General features: G+C 39.5%; 1 protein-coding gene across 17 annotated transcripts in view; it reads right to left on the minus strand.

Annotated features, from left to right (window-relative positions):
• The window catches only part of NCOR1 (nuclear receptor corepressor 1), a 184,940-nt gene extending 161,467 nt beyond the window's left edge, over positions 1-23,473 (minus strand). For 14 of the 17 annotated variants that reach the window (XM_075561029.1, XM_075561027.1, XM_075561026.1 and 11 more), the window contains exons 1-2: positions 23,144-23,473; positions 4,883-5,060 (exon numbers count right to left, since the gene is read on the minus strand). In XM_075561029.1, coding sequence (XP_075417144.1) covers positions 4,883-4,990 — 108 coding nt within the window. In that variant the 5' untranslated portion in view covers positions 4,991-5,060; positions 23,144-23,473. Of the gene's footprint in view, positions 1-4,882; positions 5,061-21,478; positions 21,517-23,143 lie in introns of all 17 variants that reach the window. The other 3 variants (XM_075561013.1, XM_075561014.1, XM_075561015.1) reach the window with 3 other exon arrangements.
• Between the last annotated feature and the right edge of the window lie 245 nt (positions 23,474-23,718).

Here is a 23,718-nt window from a genome sequence, read left to right on the forward strand (position 1 = left end):
AGGGAATGCTGAAGGTAGACTTTGGGGCCAGGGCATGGTGCCCTAACAGACTGGACTGCAAAACACTACTAAAGGCCAACAAACAATCCTTCAACTAACAACAAGCTTTTCTTTCTTGTGTATTTTTTTTTGTTCTTTGTCAGTGGTTTGTTGTTGTTATCTTGTTGTATATTGTTACTTGGTTGTGCTGTCTTGTTTTTGTGCATGTTATTAGCTCCACAGGTCTGTCTAAATAAGATAGACTGGATGAACAATCTGGAGGAGAAAACAACGGGACCAACAATTCCAAGGGGACATGGGATAGGCGGAGGTGAGGGGAAAGGTAGTGGTGTTAATAAACCCAGGGATAAGAGAACAACAAGTAATCCAAATTGGTAGTGAGGAGGGTATGGAAGGCCTGGTAGAGCATGACAAGGGTAATGTTACAAAGAGCAATTGCTGAAACCCTGGTGGGGACTGAGCATGATAATAGTGGGACAGGAAGAAAGTCAAGGGAAATAAGAGGAAAGAGCTGGGAGGCAAAAAGCATTTCTAGAGGTCTAGATAAAGACATGTATATATGCAAATATATTTACATATGAGAATGGGGAAATAGATCTATGTGCCTATATTTATAGGTTTAGTATTAAGGTCGCAGAAAGACATTGGGCCTCCACTCAAGTATTCCCTCAACGCAAGAATATTTTCTTCTATCAAATTGGCATTCTATGATGCTCACCTTCCTGACTCAACCGCTGAAGACAAAGTGGGTGAACAAGCAAATGTGGTAAAGAAAGCTGATGGTGCCTGGGTATCAAAAAGCATAGCATCTAGGGTCTTAAAGACTTGAAGGTAAACAAGTGGCCATCTAGCTCAGAAGCAACAAAGCCCACATGGAAGAAACACACCAACCTGTGTGATCACGAGGTGCTAAAGGGGTCAGTTATAAGGTATCAAAGAACAAAAAGAAATCATATCATTGGGTGTACAATTCCATGATAGAATCACTGAAGACAAATAGGTGATTAAGCAAATGTGGCAAAGAAAGCTGATGGTGTCCGGTTATCAAAAGATATAGCATCTGTGGTCTTAAAGGCTTGAAGATAAACAAACAGCCATCTAGCTCAGAAGCACCAAAGCCCACACGGAAGAAGCACATGAGCCTGTGCAATCACAAGGTGTAGAAAGGCTCAGGTATAAGGCATCATCAGAACAAAAAATATTACCATAGTAAATGAGGGGGGGAATGCAGAGTGGAGACCCAAAGCCCATTTGTAGGCCACTTCCTCCATCCCCACCACCCCCACCCCCACTATCATGATCCGAATTCTACCTTGTAAGTCTGGCTAGACCAGAGGATGTACACTGGTGCAGATAGGAACTGTAAAACAGGAAATCCAGGGCAGATGATCCCTTCAGGACCAGTAGTGTGAGTGGAGATACTGGGAGGGTAGAGGAAGAGTGGGTTGGAAAGAGGGAACCAATTACAAGGATCTACATGTGACCTTCTCCCAGGGGACGGACAACAGAAAAGTGGGTGAAGGGAGATGTCGGACAGGGCAAGATATGACAAAACAATAATTTATAAATTATCAAAGGTTCATGAGGGAGGGAGGGGGGAGTAGGGAGGGAGGAGAAAAATGAGCTGATGCCAGGGGCTTAAGTGGAGAGCAAATGTTTTGAAAATGATGAGGGCAATGAATGTACAAATGTGCTTTACACAATTGGTGTATGTATGGATTGTGATTAGGGTTGTATGAGCCCCTAATAAAACGATTAAAAAAAAAGATCCCTGAACATAAGTACATAGCAAAATTAAGCAAATGGACTAAAAAAAGAAAAATGATGAAGGTTAGTGGCCTTGGAAATAATATGAAATATGACTAATTAGAATGCCACAAGATTTGAGAATGATGAATGTAACAAATGTATAAATGTGCTTTATACAAGTGATGTATGTATGGATTGTTATAAGAGTTGTATGAAGCCCCAATAAAATGATTTTTTTTAATGTACTGAAAAGAGAAAAAAAAATGAATCCCGGAAGAAATGAGCGGGGGGCGAAGGAATTAAAAAATTTTTAAAGAAAATTTTGTCCAAAGAATTTTCCAAATTTCATGAAAACTCCAAACAAAACTAAGAATGCCTAGGACAACATACTTTCAAAAAGCACACCAAAGATACATCCTGAAAACCAGTTTGGGGGGTGGGGAGTGACAGTTTACATATATAGAAACAAATGACCATAGACTTCTACTCAGAAAACATGCAAGCCAGAATACTATGAAATAAAATCATTTTAAAGTGTTAAGAGAAAAATAACTGTCAACATAGTCTATCTACATCCAGTGAAAATATCCTTCACATATAAAACTGAAATAAAAACATTTTCAGGCAAACAAAGGAAACCATTGTAAAAAAGGCACACAAAAAAGTGTGTCGGGGGAAAAAACTTGAATAAATACAAAGAAATAGTGTCGGAAGTCAGCGTGTAGCAGGAAAAGAAGAATGAAGAGCAAAAATGAGTTGCATACAAAAAAGAAAAGGGGTGAAGATGAAGGAAAAAAATTAAAGCATTGGCTAGACTGATAATGTTTGTTTTTTTTAATGCTATCATATCAGGAACAAAAGAGGGGATATCACAACAGATCATACAGGCAATTAAACAAATAAATACAACAATAAATACTTTGAACAACAACATTACTCTGGCTCAAAATTTTCATAGACCACTAGCCATTAAAAGGATAATAACAACAGTTTACTGTGGGAGAAAGACGGGATTTTCTACTCCCTTAAAGAATCACCATTCTGGAAACCCACAGAGTCACAATGAGTCCAGCATCGATTTGATGGCAAGTGAGAGACGCAGTTAATTAGAATTCCTGACTTTCAAGTAAGAGATCTAAGTTGAATTCTGAGCCAATATGTCATAAACACTGCCATCATTCATCTGTCAGTGGAGGCTTGCATGTTGCTATGATGTTGAGCAGGTGTCAGTGGAGTATCCAGGCTAAGATAGAGTAGGGAGAAAGGCCTGACAACCTACTTCCCAAAAAAATTACATAGGTCACAATGCTCCAATCCCATTGTGCATGGGGTCAGCATGAGTCCAGGTCAACTCAACAACAGTTAACAATAACTTGAGGAAGTTGAGATCATAATTTAAATTTTTTCCACAAAGAAAATTCTAGCAACAAATGGCTCAGCTAATAAAGTCTATCAAACATTGAGCGAAAAACATTATCAATTCTACACAAGCTCTGTAAGACAACAAAGGAGAACACAATTCCTAAGCTAATATACTTCATGGTAAAATACTGAGTGTCTATAAGATAAGAACAAGGTAAGGAAGCCTCAGGATATACACAGGTCTATGACACATCAAAAGAATGCTCATTAGAACCCAGGAGTATCTCAATTATATTTTGCTGGTAAAATCTTTTCTTTGAGATAAGTATTTGTCTTTTTCTTTAACCGTTTTATTAGCATATAATTCTATATTAAGAGTTGTACAATCATGACCACAATCAGTTTTCGGACATTTTCTTCTTTGTATTCATTGTTACTATTATTATCTCCCCATTTCCCCCAGCTTCCTTGCATACCCCCAAGAAACCATTAATCTAGTTATTATCTACAAAAATTTACCATTCCTGGATTTCATCTACAGAACAACATTATCACCCACCCACCCATACCCAGAAAAAGTAAAACAGAAAAACTCAACCAAAAAGAAAGCAGAAAATATTAAAAACTATAACACATTTAAAATGGATAAAAGGAAAATAAAACAAGGTGCTAGATTTTAATTCTATTGCATCTGTAATAATCCACTTTCCAATGCATTCTGCATGAGAACAAGGCTATTTACATCCCTGATCTGCAGTCAGATGGGATTCACCAAAGACTTAATTCTCATGTATTTCCCCTTGAATTTTTCTTTTTAACTGAAGCAACTTTTAAATGGGTCAAAAGGGAGATAAAATGAAATAATATATTTGAACCTAACTGTATGTGTCATAATCAACTTGATAATGCTGTCAGATAACAAGGCTGGTCATATCCTTCAACTATGATCAGGAAGGATTCACCAGAAGCTCAATCCATGTGTGGACCCTGCATACAGATTATGGGCTTCTGCTGTCATCCATTGCCTTCTGCAAACAGGATGTCTAAATTTAAGCACTGATACCAGTCCCTCAATTGGATTTGCTTTTATTATTTACGATCATTGGATCACACAGGCTGGTGTGCTTATACTATGTGGACTTAGTTGATGTCTCATTTAGATGCCTGCTTGGTTAAAGTCAAGCCTTTAAGGCTCCAAACACTATATTCTGATAGCCAGGCACCATCTAATTTCTTGGTCATAATTTGCTACAGCACCCATATCTTCAAAGATGAGATGAGTATTTCATCCTTCCCTTGTTTCTTCTCAAAATCTTTTATATCCCTGCCCCACTCTGAACTCACAATTTGACCTTAAGTATTAATTTTCACAAGGTAAATAAATCATAAAACCTTTTCCCATCTTCCTACCATCAAAGCCCCTACAAAGTTGTTAAAGTCCTTGTCCCAGCCATCACTCAACATCAGCTCTCAAGCTTAATATTCAACCAAAAGTTGGGACCATAAAGAGGTTACTAACCTAGAAAACCAAAGCAACTGATATCTGTCTATATCAGTAACTCCTATAATTAAAAGTAGAGATATGGTTAACCCCTAAAATCTGTCATAAAGTTAAGAGACAGAAAACTAATTCTCAACTTTTGATTCCCCATCTTTGAGAATAATTCTCACCATAAACAATAAATAAATAAAACCACATTTGTTTTCTGAACAACAAATGTATTTTAAAAAGTCACATGTGTACGCAGTTTGCATAGCGTTTGTTCCTTACCTGCTGGTGACGAGTGCTGGGAAAGGTGTACTGGACAGAGTGGGGAGGATAACGACTTTGCTCTGTGCTGAATGCTCCTTGGTTGGGAGGATAACCTGAACTTGACATTATCAGTAAAGAAGTCCTCACTGGGACGTGAGTTCAAGTCCAACAATCAGTCATGTTTCTAGGAAACCACCTAAAATGGGGAGGAAAGAGAAGAAATTAATAAGAACTAAATTACCAGGTATACTTCTAGTAAATTATAACTATAGCTTCATAGCAAGAGAAAGATGAGGCTGTCTAATCCCATATAGATTTAGACGTGGGAATCCTACAGGACGGTCACTCTAGGTCAGAATTAACACAATTGTGAGTTTGTGGATTTTGTGTGGCATAGCCACACGGAAAAGCCCTGGTGGTGCAGCAGGCTAAGCATTAGGCTCCAAACCAGAGCAGGGGTTCAAACACACCAGCCTCCGTGCAGGAGAACAAGGCCATCTACTTCCATAAAGATTTACAACCTCAGAAACTCAATGGTACCTTCGTCTACACTTAAAAAGTTCTTTAGCACATCACAAATAATACAAGTAGCTATATAAAGTAAAAACTTGTATATAACTTTTTAGCACAGGACCTGGCACACAACAGCTGCTCAGCAACTGCTTTCCTTCTTTCTATAAATGTTTGAGAGTCTCTCACGTCCTCGCTTCCGAAATGACAAAGAAAAGTCAAGAAAGACCACGGCCATGTGCAGCCCTTTCACTGCCCAAACTGCACCTGCTGTGTGCCCAAAGACAAGGCCATTAAGAAGTTCGTCATAAGAAACACAGTGGAGACATTTCCGAAGCAAGTGTCTTCGACGCATACGTGCTTCCCATGCTGTGCTTGAAGCTGCATAACTGTGTGAGTTGTGCCATCCACAGCAAGGTGGTCAGGAACCGGTCATGTGAAGCCCGGAAGGACTGAACCCCCCCACCTCAATTTAGACCTGCAGGTGCTGCCTCACGACCTCCTCCAAAGCCCATGTAAAGATTAGAAGCTGAAGAAAAACAAATCTGAAAGGAAATAAAGTGGAAATTGTTCATGAAAAAAAAAAGTTTGAGAAACATTTTGTAAAAATTGTAAAATAAAATCTATAGTTTTAGATTTATAAGTCAATTTTCAATGGATTAAGGATATTTTAAGGTAAGTGTTATAAGGGGAAATGCTACTTTATTAAATATTTACTTACAAAATCTGAATAGTCGTTACTAAATAATTCTGCCTCAAATGATATCTATGAAGCATTGGGCACAGTACAGTTCCCAAGTAAGTGGCCCTTTCTACAACACCTCCTAGCCCAGGATTCTAGCTGCCAGACTACAAATTTTAGGTGAATTCTCTCCAGAAATGTCCCATAATAATCCCAAATGGTAGTGGACTATTGAGGCCCTGTTAGTATTGTTTGCAATTCTATCAAGTTCACAATGTCAAGTTATCAAATAATTGCAAGTGCAGGTAGCCCACAGCTTACAATATATTCAGGTTATGATGAACCACACTTACAACCGTCTAACCTGGTTTCATTCGTTTCATTTTTTGTACATAGTATCATTAGTGATATGTACTACATAAAATGTTGCAGCTTGCAATTTGCTGGTGTTATCATTCTCAGGAATTCAACTCACATGCTCAATTTTATGATTCACTGTCAAAATTGTCAGAGATTTAGAGTTTTCAATTGATCAGGGGCCTTATTGTTCCCCAATAAAAGGCTAATGGTGTCTCTAAAGTGAACCAGAGACATATATAAATAGCTACATGAATGGATTTTGAGCTCTCACTTAATCACAACCCTAGTCTAAGAACATAGCCCTACTCTAAGTATGACGTGCCCCGCTCAGTAATTGTCCTCATGAAGAGTTCACTAAAGATATGGGTGCTACAGCAAATGATGGTGAAGAAATTGGACAGTGCCAGCCTTCAGAAAGAATACTATCTGGGGTCTAAAAGGCTTGTCTTAAAACAAGCAGCCATCTAAGTGAGGTGACAGCTAAGTCCACATGGAAGAAGCATATCACCCTCTGTGATCAAAAATTGGTAAATAATAAAATCCAAGATTAGGAACGGTATTAGAGCTTAATTCTGAGACCAAATTTGCAGTAGGCTGTGGATGACAGTGAAAGCCCAAAATCCATTTGCAGGGTCCCCACTTGGCTTTTAAGCCTCCATTTAATCCCCTCTGACCATTGACCAGGGACGTGAAGAACAGTCATGCTATCAGAAAAGACGAGTAGGGGGAGCAGGGAGGGGGTGGGGGGAAGGCAGGACCTGATGCAAAGGGCTTAAGTGGAGAGCAAATGCTTTGAAAATGATGAGTGCAAAGAATGTACAGATGTGCTTTACACAATTGATGTATGTATGGATTGTGATAAGAGCTGTATGAATCCCTAAAAAATATGTTTTTTAAAAAGTAAGTGGAGTAACAGATATAATTAGGTTAAAATTTAACACCTTATCGAGCGCAGCGGGCACCACTGAGGCCACAGCCACGCTGGGGAAATGTCGGCTTCTGGAGAGAGCTAGCCGGTGGGCAGCAGGGGCATTTATGACCTTTTAGAGTGAGGTCAAACAAAAAGAGAAGAGAGACTCAGTTTTAACATCCAAAAATCAGATTGAAAGACTGACCCGTCCTGGCTCCTCCTATTTCAATTTGAACCCATTTGAGGTTCTTCAGATAGATCCTGAAGTGAAAGATGAAGATATAAAAAAGAGATTTCAGCAGTTGTCGATATTCGTGAATCCTGACAAAAACCAAGATGATGCTGACAGAGTACAAAAGGCTTTTGAAGCTGTGGACAAAGCTTACAAGTTGCTACTGGATCAGGAACAAAAGAAGAGGGCCCTGATGTAATTCAGGCAAGAAAAGAATACTTGGAACACACTGTGAAAGAGCGAAAAAAGCAACTGAAGAAGGAAGGGAAACGCAATGACCCCTGAGCTGCTTAAACAAGCAGTATATAAACAGACCATGAAACTCTTTGCTGAACTGTAAATTAAAAGGAAAGAGAGGCCAAAGAGATGCATGAAAGGAAACGCAAAGGGCAGAAGAGATTGAAGCTCAAGAAAAAGCCAAATGAGAAAGGAAGTGGCAGAAAAACTTTGAGGAAAGTCGAGATGGCCGAGTGGACAGTTGGCGAAATTTCCAAGCAAACACAAAGGGGAAGAAAGAGAAGAAAAACCGAACCTTCCTGAGACCACCAAAAGTAAAAATGGAGCAGCCGAGTGACAACTGCTGGGGTCATGGCCACAGAAGCTTCCACCAGCTTCCCCCCTCAAGCTTGGAAGGACTCAGTCTCTCGGCCGCCCTCCCCCCATATAGAACAGTACTTGCTTTTTAGTCCACTTTGTTTCAGTACACTTTAATATCAATCAGAATAATTCTTTTGTACATTGACATGAGGGGCTCAGTTAAAAAAAAACAAAAAATGAAAAAGACCTTCCCCATTCCCTGCTCCCGGAGCAACCCGGAAGTTTCCACCCTTGGGGCTCCTTCGGTCTCCACGTCCTGGAACTTCATATTTTGTACTTTATGGAATTGTGACGGCTAGAAACTTCATGTGGAGTTGATGGAAATCATTCAATTAAAGCTGTTGCTTACAATGGTGTTGCAGTCAATTCTGCAGAGACAAGCCTGGACCGCTCTATTCTTCAGCTGCTTGCTTCTGGGCGTGATGTCCTCTGAAGCCTGAATCCGACAGGGGCGGCAGTGAGGGCAGGCACATCCCTGGGTGTTCGGCATGTGCCCTCCTAATCTCGCTGACCCATCAGCGTGGCACGAGGCTCTGAGCCATCCAAACCTGTTCACGTTCCAAAGAGCTAACTGTCCTCAACCCAGTACCATCGTGTCCTAGCCCATCTGTGTGCATTTACTAATGGATGTGTAATAAATTTTTATACCCAACCCCCCCCCAAAACTTAAATACCTTATCATTTGTTCTCCCTTTTGACCCATTTTAAATTTGTTCTAGTTCTTACCATTTTCTGTTATCTTTTCAATGGAGTTTTTTCCATTTTATCTTATTATTTCCTGTTTTATTATTAATTTTTATGGTTTTTTATGTGAAATCTAGGATAGGCTATAGAGAAAGTAACTGGATTAATAGTTTCTTGGGATTGTGGCAGGCAAAGTTGGGGGAGAATGAGGAACTAAGAAGAAAATGTTCTAAAATGGATTGTGGTGATGATTGTACAACTCGTTTTAATATGTTTAAACTAATGAATTGTATGATGTGTGAATTATGCCAATAGAACATTTAAAGCTAAAAAAGCCTCCCATAAAGGTGTTATATACTGAAACTGACAAAATGCCAACATTATCCAAATCTTCTTCAAGTATGAGTAAGATTTTTAACTTTTGTATTTCTAAAGTATATATCAAAATATATGTTTACACATGATGTTTCTAACCCCTAAACATAAATAAAATTTGGATTTATAATCCGGTTAAATGTTCATTCAGGGTGATCTGGGTAGGTCCTGTGTATGTGCGTCCTTGGTAACCTACAGGATATTTAAGCTCGGGTAACTTTGTGGCATGAAAGCACATAATTATACCTATTTCAAGTCTCTTGTTCTTAATAGAGTCTAGGAACACAAAGTGTCTGCATAAGTCTGACAGTGGTGAATATGTGCACTGTGTGCAGGACTTTGAAGAGTTCAGATATTCCCTACTCTGCCACCCTCTTAACACTTAGCAGATGATAATACTATTCTCCCGAGAGGGTACTTAATATTTGCCAGACATCATGCTCACTACTCCCCATTCATTTTTCAACTTACTCTTCAGAAGAATCCCGAGACAAGTACTGTCACCTTCATTTGACAAGCGAGGAAATGGACACCCAGAGGTTCAGGGTGATAAAGCAGCCAATAAATGCAGATCTGCCTGACCCTAAAGCTGCATTTATAACTCTTTATATTGTGTCGTTACCCAGCAGTCACTGCTCTGCTCCATACATGCTTATATGTTGGTGCAATGTTCCCAGAAAAAAATGGATTTATAAAGATACTGATAAAAAATTAAAGATTAGAAAATAAAAGTAAATAAAGATATTGATAATAAAAAGCAATAATTCTGAAAATTTATAAAAGAAATACATATTTGACTTACATTGGAACCTACTTAGGGCAAAGTTATGGAAGCAAGATCCCTTGCAAAAAGTTATCTGTTATAGCGTTTATAGCGTCTGGGGTCTTAAAGACTTGAAGATAAACCGCCATCTAGCTGAGAAGCAACAAAGCCCACATGGAAGAAGCACAGGAGCCTGGATGATCATGAGGTGTCGATGGGATCAGGGAAGGCATCTAAGACCCAAAACAAAATCATACCCAATGTGAATGGGGAGGGGTGAAGGCTTGGAGTAGACACCCAAAGCACATTAGGAGACAATTGGACATCCCCTCACAGAAGGGTCACAAGGAAGAGACAAGCCAGGTCAGGGAGCAATATAGCACGGATGAAGCACACAACTTTCCTCTAGGTCTTTAATGCTTTCTTTCCCCCACTATCATGACCTCAATTCTACGTTACAAATCAGATAGACCAGAATATGCACACTGCTACAGATAAGAGCCCACAACACAGGGAATCCAGGATAGATAAACCCCTCAGGACAAACAATGAGAATAGAGATACCAGCAGGTTAAGGGGAATGTAGGGGGTTAAGAAGGAATTGATCACAAGGATTAACATATAACTCCCTCCCAGGGGGATGAACAACAGAAAAATGGGTCAAGGACGACAGAAGACGATATAAGATATGAAAATAATAATCTATAACTTATCAAGGGTTCATGAGAGAGGGTGGGGGAGAAGGGAAGAATGAGGAGCTGATATCAAGGGCTCAAGTAGAAAGAAAATGTTCTGAAAATGATGGCCATCATATGTACAAATGTGCTTGACACAATGGTTGAATGTATGGATTGTGATGAGAGGTAAGCAACCCCAATAAAAGTATTTAATTAAAAAAAGTTATCTGTATCTTACTATAAGATAAAAATCAAAAGATAAACTAAATTAGATGTACCAAAAGAAGAAACTTGAAACCTACATGGCTGAAAATTATATTAAACATAAATTCCACATATTTAATAAGAGCAGCTGGGTTAGAAATATGTCTCATATAAGGACCAAAAAATAAACTCATTGCCATCAAGTCAATTCTGACTTACAGAGACCCTATAGGACGGGGTAGAACTGCCCCTATGAGTTTCTAAGACTGTAACTCTTCACAGGAATAGAAAGCCTCATCTTTCACCCTCAGACATAAGGACAGAGTCTAAGAAAGAAAGGGAATTGGTCAAACTGTTCTTAAAACAATAACTAAGCATAAAAGTGAAATATAAACTGAACATGATCCTGATCAAAATTACAACTTTCTTTACAAAATAGGAAAACCAATCCTCAAATTTACATGGAAAAGGGGCCCCAATAACTAAAGTTAATTCTGAAAAGGGGTGAAGGTATTAGAGAATTCACACTTTCTGATTTCAAAACACAATATACAGCTACAGTAATCAAAATTGCCTGATACTGTACAATAGACATATTAAGTGAATAGAGTTCAAAAATAACACATCCAGGTACAGTCAACTCTTTCAACAAGGGTATTTATTACAGTAAGTGAAATTACTTGGTATGGATCTTCGTTTGACAGTCTTTAGCAGTTCCCCCAGACCCCACACACACACATCTACCCCCCACAAATGATTGGGTAGGAGCATGCAAATATGTGACACTTAGCATGCTTTTTGATAGGTCTGGACCCTGCATCTGGCTCATAGACTTTGACTTACTTTGGACATAATAATGATCATGAAAGACTAGTGGCTAGAAAAGGTGACAAAAAATAATATTTTATAAATTATCAAGGGTCCGTGGGGGGGGGGTCGGTGGGACAAATGAGCTGATACCAAGGGCTCAAGTAGGAAGAAAATGTTTTGAAAATGATGATGGCAACGCATGTACAAATGTGTTTGACACAATAGATGGATGGATGGATTGTGGTAAGAGCTGTACAAGCCCCCAATAAAATTATTTAAATGGGAAAAAAGGACACTGTTTGGTAGAAGATCAGGTAAAAGTGAAACCTTCAATGGGATGGAATAATGGAGGCATATAACATACATATGTGCCTGTATGTATATGTGTGTGTGCATACATATATAGTCCCTGAGTGGTTCAAAAGGTTATATACACTTAGCTAAGTGGTTCAAATCCACTTGCAGGTGCCTCAGAAGAAAAGCCTGACAAATCTAATTCAAATAATCTCAGACTAGTGGTGATACCTGGAGGGTGGAAGGAACGTGGAGTAGAAAGGGGGAACGGATTACAAAGATCTACATAAAACTCCCTCCCTGGGGGATGGACAAGAGAAAAGTGGGTGAAGGGAGACATCGGACAGTGAAGATATGACAAAATAATAATAATTTATAAATTATAAAGGGTTCGTGAGGGAAGGAGGAGGGGAAGGGAGGGGAAAATGAGGAGCTGATAACAAGGGCTCAATTAGAAAGCAAATGTTTTGAGAATGATGAGGGCAACAAATACACAAATGTGCTTGACACAATGGATAGATGGATGGATTGTGATAGTTATACAAGCCCCCAATAAAATGATTTTTTTAAAAAAGAAAGAAAAAACTCAGACTTTGGAAACAGTGGCATGCAGTTCTACTCCAAAACCCATGGGATCCCCAGGAGTTGGAATCAGTTCAATGGCAATTGGTTGGCAAGTGTAAATATCCTGTTTGTGTACTTGTGTGTGTACCTGTTTGTGACACCTTTAGAATCTGCCCTCTCTGAACTGACCTTGAATTGAACTGGCAGCATGTACCCTCAGAAGCTACTGCTTCGATTGGGCCTTCTTTTTGAAGCACTATAATGAGACTAAGTCAAGTGTTTAACTGAGAAAACTTGTCTGGAACCACCCACACATTGTAGGCACACACTTAGAAGCAGTGGGGATAAACCAGAGCATGTATAAACTGAAACCCAAGGAGCAGTTTTTGACTTACTGTCTTGAAAGACTAGAGAGAAGTACGAAAGTGGAAAAAACATTCCACTTTGGTAAAATAAACCAAAGAAACCTTTTTTTTTTTTTAAAGAAAAGTAGTCACTGTGGGGAATGCCATTAACAAGATATTTCATTTGTAGCCTCTTTTGACATCTTAGAAGAAAGATGAATGAGAGTTAAAGACCTTTTAATTAAACGATCCTACCTACCATAAAATATGGTAATAAAAGGAAAACATTAATCAAGACATACTCATTTGGTTAACTTGTGCTTACAGATATTCTGTAAAGGTTTAGGTTTCTTGAAGAGAAAGGAGATGTTTCCCAGCAATATTAAATAGCAACTTAATTGAGAACTTTTGAAGTATAGTTTCACTGAACTAATTCTCTACATGGAACAATACTCACTTGTTCAACTACAAAAACAAATATTTTCAAAACCATAGGGGATGCCTGTTTGCCAGTTCTCTTCTCCACTAACAAAAAAGAAAAATGTTGAGATCAGAAAAAATGTTAACCATTCTGGAGTCCTTATTATGTACTGAAAAAAATAAAGAGATTTACATTCCTGAGTTCACCTACAAGTCTGGTTCCATTACTCTCTAATTAAGGCTTTGGGGAGGCTAAGGTAATTTTTTTTTTTTTACTCAGAGAGGTATCTTAATGATCATGTTTTGCTCTTTCCCTCCTTGACCCCCTACAGCAGTGGTTCTCAACCTGTGGGTCGCAACCCCTCTGGGGATCAAATGACCCTTTCACAGGGGTCACCCGATTCATCACAGTAGTAAAATTACAGTTATGAAGCAGCAATTAAAAAAATTTTATGGTTGGGGGGGGTCGTCACAACATGAGGAAGTGTATTAAAGGGTCGCAGCATTAGGAAGATTGAGAACCACTGCTCTACAGGTTATTTAGCAAAATAAGAGTAATGAACTGATGCTATTTCTACAGTACATATAAAGTAATAAAAATGCACTTGACTTTAAATCCTAGTTACACTTCCTTCAAAACATACCCAAATGTTCTCTAACTCCACCACCACTTCCATCTCGTCCCTAGACTGTAGCAACAACCTCCTAACTGGATTTCTCATTTCAATCATTTCTCTACCCAAAAAATACAATGTTCTTTGTAAACCACAGATCAGAACATATCACTCCTCTATAACTTCACGTAGATTTTGTATACACTTCAAATAAAATCCAGATAACTTACTAAAACCGAGAAAGCCCTTCTGGATCTAGCTTGCTCTCTTCCTATTTTTTCTCCAGATGCCAGAAATGGGTGCTTCCTTTGAGTTTCTACATGTGCCTTGAAACCATTCCTTGCCACAGGGCTTTTGTAAGGTGGCTAGCTCTTTAAACCCAAGAGCTAAGCATTGCTGTCATCTCCTCAGAAGTCTTTCCTGATGATTCTATTTAAAGTTCCCACCAGTTACTCTCAATAGACTGTTTGATTCATTTGTTTATATTTTGTCTTCCCTGCTAGACTAAAAATGCCTCATTTGATTCCCTACCATAAGTGGTTGAGTAAAAATGAAACGACAAGAAAATGTACAGTGCTTACTTGAAGTTTTAAACAAAAAGTCTACTGAGAAACATAAAAGTCCACTTCAACACAAAGACAGAGCATACAAAGATCAATTTGTCCAAAATTAACCTCTAATTTCAAAATTCACAAAGAGCATTCAAGATATTTTTAGTTTCAATAAGGTTTACTTTTTGAGATTCACAAAATGATTTTGAAGTTTATGCAGAAGAAAAGATGGACTTGAATTTTGAGGAAAAGTCTGAAGGAAGAAAAAAAACAGAGCAATGAACAGGTGAATACCCCTACCAATCTTAAAATTATAAAACTACAAAGATTTAAAGAGAATGGTAATGACTTTGAAATACTGTGCAAGCAAAAAAAATATCAGACACATCAGAAACATTCCCAAACAGTAAGTGATAAAATTATAACTCAAATCAATAGAGCTAAAGATTGATTACTCCACTAAAAGGTGCTAACACAATTGGTTTTGGGGAGAAAACATGCACACAAAACCAAAAACCAAGCTCACTGGGTTGATGCCAACTCACAGTGACCATATAGGGCAGGGTAGACCTGCCCTGGTGAGATTCCAAGACGAATTCTTTACAGGAAAGAAAGGCCTATCTTTCCCCCCAAATGCATGCAGGTACCCTAAAGGGTACCCTCTACCTCATTTTTCATACCAAAAATAACTTCTCAATGAAACCAAGAATTAAATTTTATATTTAGAAGGGTAAAGGAAAGGGGAAAAAAGAAAGCACAAAAGTATTAAATTAAAATCTGGCATCTTGTTTTTTGTTTCTTTTTAATACAGAAAAAGATATACTGGTAAAAGTCTTCACGTTCTTGTACCCCACGTGGTGAAATAAGCTCTTTTATGTGGACTTTTGCCTTGGTTCTTTGTGGGGGAGGGTGGCACTTAGGAGATTCCTCTCCCCCCCACTAAACTGTTGACCTGAGTTCCTTGGAAAAGCAAGGGGAAGAGTGTGGTGGAACTCTGGAACTCCCAGGTAGTTTTCTACCCCCGAGGGTTTGTTGGTGAACTGACATTTCCTGAAGTACTCTGCAAACAACTTGACAGTTTTATATTTTCTGCCTGGCCCTGTTTTACACACTGTTTAGGGATTGGTCAATTTGCTATGCAAATAATCATGTGTAAAACCATCCAATAGGATTACGTGACTTATGGAAATTGCCTAGTTTGTGGGCAAGAAGTCTGCTTATATTAAACAGCTGCACTGTGGTAGTGTTTGAAAGGGAAGGAAAGAAGCAGCAGAGACAGGAGGTGGAAATGTCCTAAAATAACTACCATGCCAGCCAATGACCGTAACACTGAAGATGGCAAGAAACCTAGAAGGGGCCCTGTGCAGAGCCAGTGGCGGCTAGTGGTGGCTACATTCAGAAAGGCCTGAGACAGAAGGTGACTGCAGAAGGCTACTGCTAAGCAAGCATGCAGTTAGGAGAACAGAGCACAGGCCATAAGCTGCTTCTTTTCCTCCCAAAATTTCAATGAAATGAAAGAATCTTTTTTTTTAATTATTATTAATAAAATACTGTGATAATTCACTGATTGCAGACATTTTAGTTATTAAGAACTTTCGACTGTTTTTCAGTTCCCCAAAACTATTCAGCATCAAGTGCTGTAGGTATATCAGTTATCTTCTACAACAACAACCAAGATCTTTGTTCTCTTAACAACTATCAACTACACACTTCCTGAGTACAGAATGTTATTCTGAGAATAGGGAAGAGGATTAAAAAATAATTCAAAAAGTCAAGCTCAAAAAAGGGCTATGCACCAGTAGGGGTATTTACATAAATAACCAAAATGTTGTAATATTAGCACAGAAAAAGCATTAAGAATTTCCGAAACAAAAAACATACATCTTAGGGGAAGGTGAGGGGCCAAAGGTAGAACAGATCGCAATGATCGACACAGAACCACCCCCACAAAAGAAATATGGGTGAAGGAAGACAATGGTCAGTAAAAGATATGAAAATAATTTATAATTTATCAAGGGGTCACAAGGCTGATGGGGAGGGAGGGAAAAAAGTAGAGCTGATACCAGAGGCTCAAATAGAAAGTGAATGTTTAGAAAATGATGGCAATATATGTACAAATATGCTTGACACAATTGATATACAGATTGTTATGGATGCTGTAAAAGCCCCAATAAAATGATCCTTAAAAAAAAGATTCATCATTAGAAAAGACAATATGAGTGAAATCTCTTAAAGTGATAGGTGGTTACATGCCTGAAAAACAGGCAAAATTTATGTGATAGAGTTTGAAAGATAAGGTACAGTAGACTACTTCAAAAAGACATACTATCAGCAAAATACAAGTCTTAATACAACATAAAATAGGCATTCCTTTTAGGTATGCCACCAAAGCAGGAGCACAAATGAAAAAAGTAGAAAAACTGAATTTCATCAAAACTTGTGGGTGTCAAGGGACTTCATCAAGAAATTGAAAATAAAATCTACATTATAAATTTCTAATTTTAAATTATATAAAGAACTCCTAGAGGTCCCATAACTCAACAACAAAAAGTCACATACAAATAAAAAACCATCACTTTTAACCCACTACATTATCAGAAAAACAGCAAATAACAAGTATGAATGAGGATGTGGAGAAATTGGAACCAACTCACACTGCTGGTTGAAATGTAAAACGAGGCAGCCACTGTGGAAAGTTTGACAGTTCCTCAAAAAGTGAAAACAGAATTACTATATCACCCAGCATCTCTACTACTAGGTACGTACCCCAAAGACTCCAAAGCAGCGACTCACACTAACACTTGCACACCATTGTTTATTACAGCACTATTCATAATAGCCTAAATTCAAGCATCCATCAACAGATGAATGAATGAACTACGGTATATCTACACAATGGAACATTACTCCATCATCAAAATAAACGAAGTTCTAATATATGCTGTGACATGGATAAACCTAGAAAACATTAGACTAAATAACGTCGAAGTCAGACAGAGAAGGACAAATATTGCATGATCTTAAATGCAAATTCAGAGAGAAAAATGTATCAGTGGCTACCAAGAGCTCAGGGAGGTATAAAAGAGACAGTTATTGCTGGACACCTGTACATTTTTTTTTCTATTTGGGGTGATAAAGAAGCCTTTGGAAATACAGATCATGGTGATGACCACACAACATGATAAATGTAATTTAGTATCACTGAACTGTGAAAATGGCAAAAATTTTATACAATAATTTTAATAGATAAATGGATTAAGAAATCTGACATCTCAGTATTTATGTGAAAAGTGCCAAGTTTAAAATAAATAAATAATAAATTAACAGATTAAAAGTCAAGGGGAAAAATCCATTATGACTGTGGGGGAGGGAGCCAAAACATTCTTCCCAATATCTACCCTTGCGTCCATCATTTTTACCTACCTCCCTTTTTTTTTGTATATTGTCTTCCCCTTCACCCAGGTTAATACATGTCTACCCTCTAGCAAAGAAATTATCTTTTAATTCCATTGTCCATGAGGTTTTTGTAAAAACCCTACCTCGTACATATAAATACAATGGAATATTAGTCATAAACAGAAATGAAGTTCCAGAACACACTACAAGATGAATAAACAGATAATAATATAGAGTGAAATAAGTCGGTCACACAAAAAAATAGTAATTAGTATGATTCCATTTATGTGTCTAGAATAAGCAAGACTATAGAGACCGAGGATTTTGAGTGGTTAGTTACCAGAACAGGAGGGAAGAGATCAGAGAGCACCTTTGGTTAGGAAAGCAATGACTTTTACAATGTAATGGGAGAATCTAGAAACGGACGCGGGTGAGGGTTGTACAACATAATGAACTTAATCTGAATCGAACATATAAATTGTAAATGTTAAAATGGCAACTGTTTTGCCACATATTTTTCACTATAATTTTTAAGGAGAATAACAACCCTTTCCCTTTAAAATAAGGAATCCTAGTGTTGAAGCGGTTAAGTGCTTAACGACGCGCCAAATGGCTGTCATAATCCATCATCCACTCCTGAGGAAGATGTGCCAGTTGGCTTCCGTAAAGATTTACAATCTTGGGTACTCCACAGAGTGGCTCTAGTTCTAGTCTGTCCTTTATGGTCATTAGTCAGAAGCAACCCGAAAATAATAGGTTTCTTTAAAATAAATTTTATGGCATCAGTATCTACAGATAACTAATATTTTAAAGGACCTTTTCAATATAGTATTATGAATAGAGTTCATATCTATGCTATTTTTGTACCTATATACTTGAGTATAAGCCGGCCCGAATATTAGCTGAGGCACCTAATTTTACCCAAAAAAACTACATTAAAAATATGCTGAAAAACTCAGCTTATACCCAAGTATATAAGAAAATTGAAATTCCTTTGTACATTAAAAAAGAAGTTTGAGATTAGGTGAGGCAAGCAACAGCCAGTATATAATTTGACCTGTCACTGTTAAAAAGAAATGTCCACTGTAATACTTAATTCTGTGAAAAGTCACTTTTGTCCAGATAATCTTTAAGATGTTTTAGTTTGAAAAAAAAATGAGGAGCTGATACCACGGGCTCAAGCAGAAAGCAAATGTTTTGAGAATGATGATGGCAACAAATGTACAAACATGCTTGACACATGGATAGATATATGGATTGGGATAAGAGCTGTACGAGTCCCCAATAAAATGATTAAAAATTTTTCCTAAAAATGTTTTAAAGACGTTTTAGTTTAAGAAGACATTCCTCAAAACAGAATCAAAAGTAAGCAAACTATGTCCTTTCCAGTGACCACCATTTCACTGACAGATATGGAGCAGTATTACTATCACTATCACTATAAAAATGGTTTTAACCCAATGTCAACCATCTCCCTGACCCACTTCAGGGATGATATGCTGTAGTGGGATCAACGCTACACATGAGGCAGAAAACTTGGATTCTGCTACTGGTTAATTGAAACACTGTAGGCAGATAAATTCACTTCTGAAAACAGAAAGAGCCAAACCCATTCCCATTGAGTCAATTCGGACTCAGAGCAACCTTGTAGGACAGGGCAAAATTGTTCCTTACGGTTTCCAAGACTTTATGGGAGCAGATAGCCTCATCTGTCTCCCAAAGAGTGGCTGGTGGGTTTGAATTTGGTAGCCTGGTGCTTAACCCACTGCACCACTATTGTTCCTTTCACGGCAGGTAGCCAAGGCTCATCCACTTGTAAAGTAAGCTATATCATTCTGTATTCTGTTTTTAGGTGTCATTAATTGTTCCAACACAGTGGCCCCACGTACAACAAAATGAAACTGCCAGGTCCTACCTCATTGCTGCATTTGAGCCTATTGGTGCAGCCAGTATGTCAATCCATCTCACTTAGGGTTGTCTTCTTTTTTGCTGACCCTCTACTAAGCTACCAAGCATGATATCCTTTTCCAAGGATGGGTCCCTCTGGATAGCATGTGAAAACTACATGAAAGGGTGTCTCTCCCTCCTGCCTTCTTAGGCTTATTCTGGCTGTATTGTATAACTCTAAGTCATTAGCATTTTATTTTACTAAATTTAGATTTGTGTTTTGAGATCATTACTAAGTAAAATGAACAGCAGCACACACAGGCACAGCAAACTGAAGAACTCCAAAGGGATACGCAGCGAGTTCTGTACAGCCTTAGATTTTCAAAAGCAACTGGGGGACGGGGAAGGGGCTGTATCTGAAGACTCTCCAAGTAATAGTTTAACCACACAAGTTCCTAGGGTAGAAAGAATGGTAGAACAGTGAAAATGCCAGCGGAAAACCACCACCACAGAACACCAAAATAAAAACAGATGTTCTGCATATATAAGTAGTTATTACTATATTAGAGAAGCTTTTCATAGTTTTCCAAGAGCCCAGAGTCTTGATAGAAAAGAAACAAAAAAGTTGTCTTTGACATCTATCTAAACTTAATTTTTGCATATTTAAACCTAAAAAGGACAAAACATCAGGCAATCTAAAAAATACCGGGAATTTATTTCTGCACAAAAATCAATATGCTCCACAACGGCATCTATCTTTAAAGCACTTAAAAATGTACTCTGAACATAAAAAGCACCTCACAAGTGAATGAATTTAACTATATGGCTTTCTAATCTACAAATGAGTCAGTATATAATAAATTCTGAACAACCTCTACAACTTACTTTATATTTTATTCAAATAAAATCCAATCTCCAAAAGTAAAAGGACAGAAGTAACTAGGTATGTGAGGCTTCAATGATTTCCAAGGATCAACAAAATTTAAAGCTAAACTGACACATGTTACAAAATACAAAGCAGATGTATATGCGTGCCAACCCCCCAAAAAAACGATTAAACAAAAAACCCTGAATAACCAAGTCTGACATTTACCTACATCAAAAGACCTTTGCCTTCCACACCATCACCATCTAGCCATGACCACAGTTCCAAATCATAGCAACCCTATTGGACAGGGTAGACCTGGCTCCATAGGTTTATGAAACTACGTAAGCAGACAGCCTCGTCTTTCTCCTGGGGAGCAGGTAATGAGTTTGAAACGCTCACCTTGTTTCAGCAGTATCACCAAGACTCCTTACAACAGAAAGAACTGGCAAGAAACTTGTCATCATTTCATAAATTTTGAGAAAATGTTTTGACTGATGTAAACTTGCCTTATCCTGGGACAAATATTTACCCAATTAATTGTAAAAATCTACAAATTAATTTTCAGAATTCATATCTTTTTTTAGAAGGACACACGAAACATGTAAGTTGTATTATACGAGGAAATCGAATAAGACATCCAGTTAAAAATATAAATATTATAGATGTTCCTCCAGAGGCCAAGAAGAGAATAACAGCTATATAAAAATAGATGTCACATCAAATAGCAGGTGCATTCTGATAAGTTGTAATGTAAACATATTTTTCTACTTAGAATCTTATTCACTCAAAAATATTTGCAGTGTCAGTATTATACACAGGAAAAAACAATTTAAGTACCCTAAATATAAAGATAAAATCAAAAATGGACTCACCCTGCCCTCAAGAGGAGATAAAACAGCTACATAAATACCTATAATAAAAGTGTAAGGGCCATGAGAGATGTGCAGACAAAGAACCACAGGAGTGTGCAGCAAGAGCTGTTATTACCTTACCGACATACAACCTTTCACACTGTTTAAAGTAAATTCACATCTACGGGCTCCCTTTAGGCTCACACCAACCAACCCTAGAGACCAGTTGTTTTCCTATGTTATATAGATGAGGAAACTGAAACACAAAAGTCTGGTCATCTTCCACAACAGGACCCATCCTCTAATATTTTCTCTCCGAAGAAGCTTAAATTATAATGTGCCATTTATAAAAAAAAGTATATTTGGGTATTGCAAGTAACTACCTCCTAATATATCTATTTACATATAGACATGTATTTGTTTGCCAGCCCTTGTCAAATAGATTCTGTAATATAGTATAAATAGCAACCTTGCTTCTCATTAACAGATGTTTAAAGCAGGGTAAAGCAACTGTGCCCTATACATTTCAATCTTTTAGCAGGATGAGAAAATAAGATACAGTATCTCTTGTCTGCACTAGCAACGTGTGGTTACTTCTTTCATAATCCTTTACTATGTCTGCTTAGGATTCTAAAATTGGTCTGCTACTCGGTCTAGAGAAATATAAGTTCCATCCAGTAAATCATCTTATGAAAGGGCACATAAAAATTTTCCAAAATATGTATATGCATATATATATATTTAAAACTACACAATGCCATCAACTCTTCAATTATCGACCAGGCAATCACATGTATCTGCAGCTGTCTCTTCAAGAGTATGCTGAAGAAACAAATGAATGAATGTTTTTAGGCATTTTTAAATCCCAGGCCTGTTGTTCTTTGCACACTGCCCATGTCTGCTTCCCTTCTTTGCCACACCAGGGTGCACAAAAGGAATGTACACTCCAACATAACGAGGGGAGCAAGTCTGATACGGGCAAATAAATAGACTAATCCCAAAGATTAAAACCACCCACACCACTGGTCTCCGCGGTTACCTACATTGAAGCTACACTGTGGCATGCAACAACACAGAAAACGGACCCATCCTAAGCAAACACTTGGAACAAATATCGCTTATCCCCACGCCTTGTAAAGCTTCTAATACTCGTGCACAGCTACAGCAGATAATTCAAAGAATTCAGTCTCCTTTACCACTGATTCCTCAAATTGTAGTTTCTCAAGTCCCCCCCCCCCAGCGCCTCAAATGGGGTGCACTCCTTGACTTCACACCTTAAGATCCCAGGAACAAGCAGTGAAAGCGAGAGAGCTCTCAATCTTTGCCATCCCCACCACTACCCATCGCTCGCCCTCAGACCCAGAGCGGATGACAGAGGTAAACGAATCGGCTCTTCACGCTCTCGTCTCATCGCTGTCACCCTCCCAAATCCCTCCACACTCCCCAAACGGCCACCACGGCCACCTCGGATGAAGCCCAGGCCCCACCCGGGGACACCCAGCCCTCCTCTCTTGCCAGTCGGCCTTCCAGGCGGCGCCTCAGCCAACGCACGGGGCACCCTCTGCCACCCGGCCCGGACGCAGCCGGTTCTTCCTGCAAACTCCACAAGCCGTCACCCGCCCAGCCCTAGCTCCCCGGGGCGCCCCGCCGGCCCCCCAAGACGGCGCGCCCGGGGCGAGTCCCCACCTGGCCGGGACCGCGGCGCCTCTCGCCCCGCCGAGAAGCCGTCCCAAGGGCGGGGGCGCGGCGAGCCCTCGGAAGCCTCTGGGCGAGCCGGGAAACGGAGGCCCGGCTACCGGCGCCGGGGCCTACGCACCCGGAGCTGACGGGGTGTGCGAGGGGGCGCGCCGCCGGCCTGAGGAGCACGACGCGGCCTGGGCGCGCGTCCTCACCCCCGGGAGCTCGCTCGGCGCCGCCGGGCCGGCCGCTCACTCCAGCCGCCACCACCGCCGCCGCCGCTGCTGCTGCCGCTGCTGCTGTTCCGCCACCTTGGCCGCCATCTTGACTCAAGCCCTCTCCCTCCCCTCAACCCCCCGCCCGGGCGGTCGCCGCTCAGGAGGCCCCGCCCCGGCCCCGCCCCGGCCCCGCCTCCTTCGGGGGGGGGGCGGCCGACCAACTCCCTCCGCTGGCCCGCCGCGGCTCCCACATCGGGCGAGCTTCCGAGGTCGGGGCGCGCTGGTCCCTGCACCTCTCCCCTCGGACCTGCGGCGGGCCCTCCGAGCGGAGACCGGCGGGGACGACGCCGTCCTCGGGGCGCCCCA

This window comes from Tenrec ecaudatus, chromosome 10 (genome assembly GCF_050624435.1).
Source record: "Tenrec ecaudatus isolate mTenEca1 chromosome 10, mTenEca1.hap1, whole genome shotgun sequence".
Lineage (NCBI taxonomy): Eukaryota > Metazoa > Chordata > Mammalia > Afrosoricida > Tenrecidae > Tenrec > Tenrec ecaudatus.